Source organism: Dendrobium catenatum, unplaced genomic scaffold, assembly GCF_001605985.2.
Source record: "Dendrobium catenatum unplaced genomic scaffold, ASM160598v2 original_scaffold_153903, whole genome shotgun sequence".
Lineage (NCBI taxonomy): Eukaryota > Viridiplantae > Streptophyta > Magnoliopsida > Asparagales > Orchidaceae > Dendrobium > Dendrobium catenatum.
In genome coordinates, this window is record NW_021472331.1 from 1 (window position 1) to 2,082 (window position 2,082).

Genomic DNA, 2,082 nt, shown 5'->3' on the forward strand with positions numbered 1-2,082 from the left:
ACCTTACTGTTAAGAGGTACTGTGGGGTGTTACAAAAGTGGTATCAGAGCGAAGACTTAAGATTCTGAGGATTTAAGTAAGGAAGCATAAGAAAAGTGAATTATTTAAGAGGATAAGATTGGATGTGACGGAATTATTACAGAGCCTAGGAGAGCGTAATAACTCTAAATAATCATGAGTCTAATTTCATTGATATATAGGTAGCCATGTTTAATTCTCAATATGACTAATATGTCAGTATATTAAAATAATGTCTAATTGGGAATTCATGATTATATAAATGCATAACTCTTAATGTAATGTGTTACAGATTTAATGGCTGAAAGAATACCTGAAAGAGAGGAAGGTCAGTCATCCCAACCTATTAGGATTTCTGAAGATCCTGAAAATGTGGCACCAATAGGAGACAATGCACCTAATGTAAATCCTACACCAGTAGGAATGGATGCTATGAATGCAATGTCAGGAAATATGATGCAACTGCAGATGATGAATATGATGATGCAAATGATGGAAAAGATGCAGTCTATGGTGGGATCTGCTACACCTGGTGTTCCACCTGTAGTTACACCAGTTACTCCTACCACTCCTGGTGGTAGTACAAATGTGGAAGTAGGTGATCCTGTTAGTGCAGAAGTGGATAAGAATTTAAAACTTTTCCAAAGCCTAAAACCTCCTTTGTTTAAAGGAGGAGTTGATGCCAGAAGTGCTGAAGACTGGATAATTAGAATAAGGAAAGTTTTAAATGGAATGAGATGTCCTGAGAATAGAAGAGTATCTCTAGCAATTTTTATGCTAGAGGGTGAAGCAAAAAGGTGGTGGAGAGGACAACAACTAGAGAAATTCAAAGGTAGATCAGAAGAACAAATCATGTGGGAAGAATTTGAGCAAGTCTTCAGAGAATGGTATGTTCCTCCATCAGCAAGGCAAGCAATGCAGGAAAGTTTTGTAAACCTGAAGCAAGGATCTAAGACTGTTATTCAATATGAAGCAGAATTTACAGCTCTTTCAAGATATGCACCACAGCTCATCAGTACTTCAGAGGAAAAATGCTACAGATTTTTGAAGGGTTTGAGGGATTCTTTGAGACAGCCTTTAATTCCTCTTCGCATAAAAGAATTTTCTGAATTAGTGGAAAGTGCCAGACTTCTAGAGAATGACATGGAAGTGGTTAAACAAAAATGGGATAATAATGATAGAAAGAGACAAAGTGATCACAAAAACGGATCATCCAAAAGACAGAAATTCCAACAAAATCAATATCAAAAGCCACTGAGATTACCTGCAATACCTGTTTGTACAACCTGTGGAAAATCTCACCAAGGAAGATGCATGATGAATTCAGGAAAGTGTTATTTATGTGGAGAATCAGGTCATATCAAGAGAAATTGTCCAAAGAATGTTCAAAGAGGTACAGAAGTTAGAGACAGTCAGAAGACAGATCAGTACAGAGGTGCCAGGCCACAGATGCATCAATCTGCTTTGAAGATTAAAGGAGAAAACTTAAGTGAAGCAACCAGATCAGCACCAGCTCGAGTTTTTGCCTTATCTTCCCAGGAGGCCAAAGACTCTTCTGAAGTGGTGACAGGTACTTTAAATATCTCAGATTTATCTGCTAGAGTACTTTTTGATTCTGGTGCATCGCATTCATTCATAGCTGAGATATTTTGTAAGAAAGTGCATTTGGAACTTGTCTCTTTTACTCCTGGCTTACATGTTAGATTACCTGCGGGTAATTATTTGAATGCCAGTACAACATGTTCAGTTGATTTTATGATAGCTGATAGAAAATTTCAAGCAGATCTGATAGTACTTCCATTGGTAGAATTCGATATAATTCTGGGAATGGATTGGTTAGTCAAACATTTTGCAACTATTGAATGTTGGAAGAAGAAGGTCAGATTTGATTTACCTGGAGAAGAAGTATTTTATTTTCAATGTGATAGAGGTGCAATTTCTTCATTGATTGCTTTTAGTCAGGTGCTTAAAAATCTAAGAGCTAGTGAATTAACTTTCTTAGCAAAGTTAGAAGCTACAAAAGAGGGAAGTAATGATATACACTCTATTCCTATAGTGAATGAA

The 2,082-nt window shown here is 36.7% G+C and overlaps 1 protein-coding gene across 1 annotated transcript; it reads left to right on the forward strand.

The window, feature by feature from the left end:
• Nucleotides 1-310: 310 nt before the first annotated feature.
• Nucleotides 311-1,980, forward strand: LOC110100682 (the record flags this gene model as incomplete). The annotated part of the gene is made up of 1 exon (XM_020828292.2): nucleotides 311-1,980. A coding segment is annotated over one exon (1,670 nt), but the record flags the coding sequence as incomplete, so codon positions are not given.
• Between the last annotated feature and the right edge of the window lie 102 nt (nucleotides 1,981-2,082).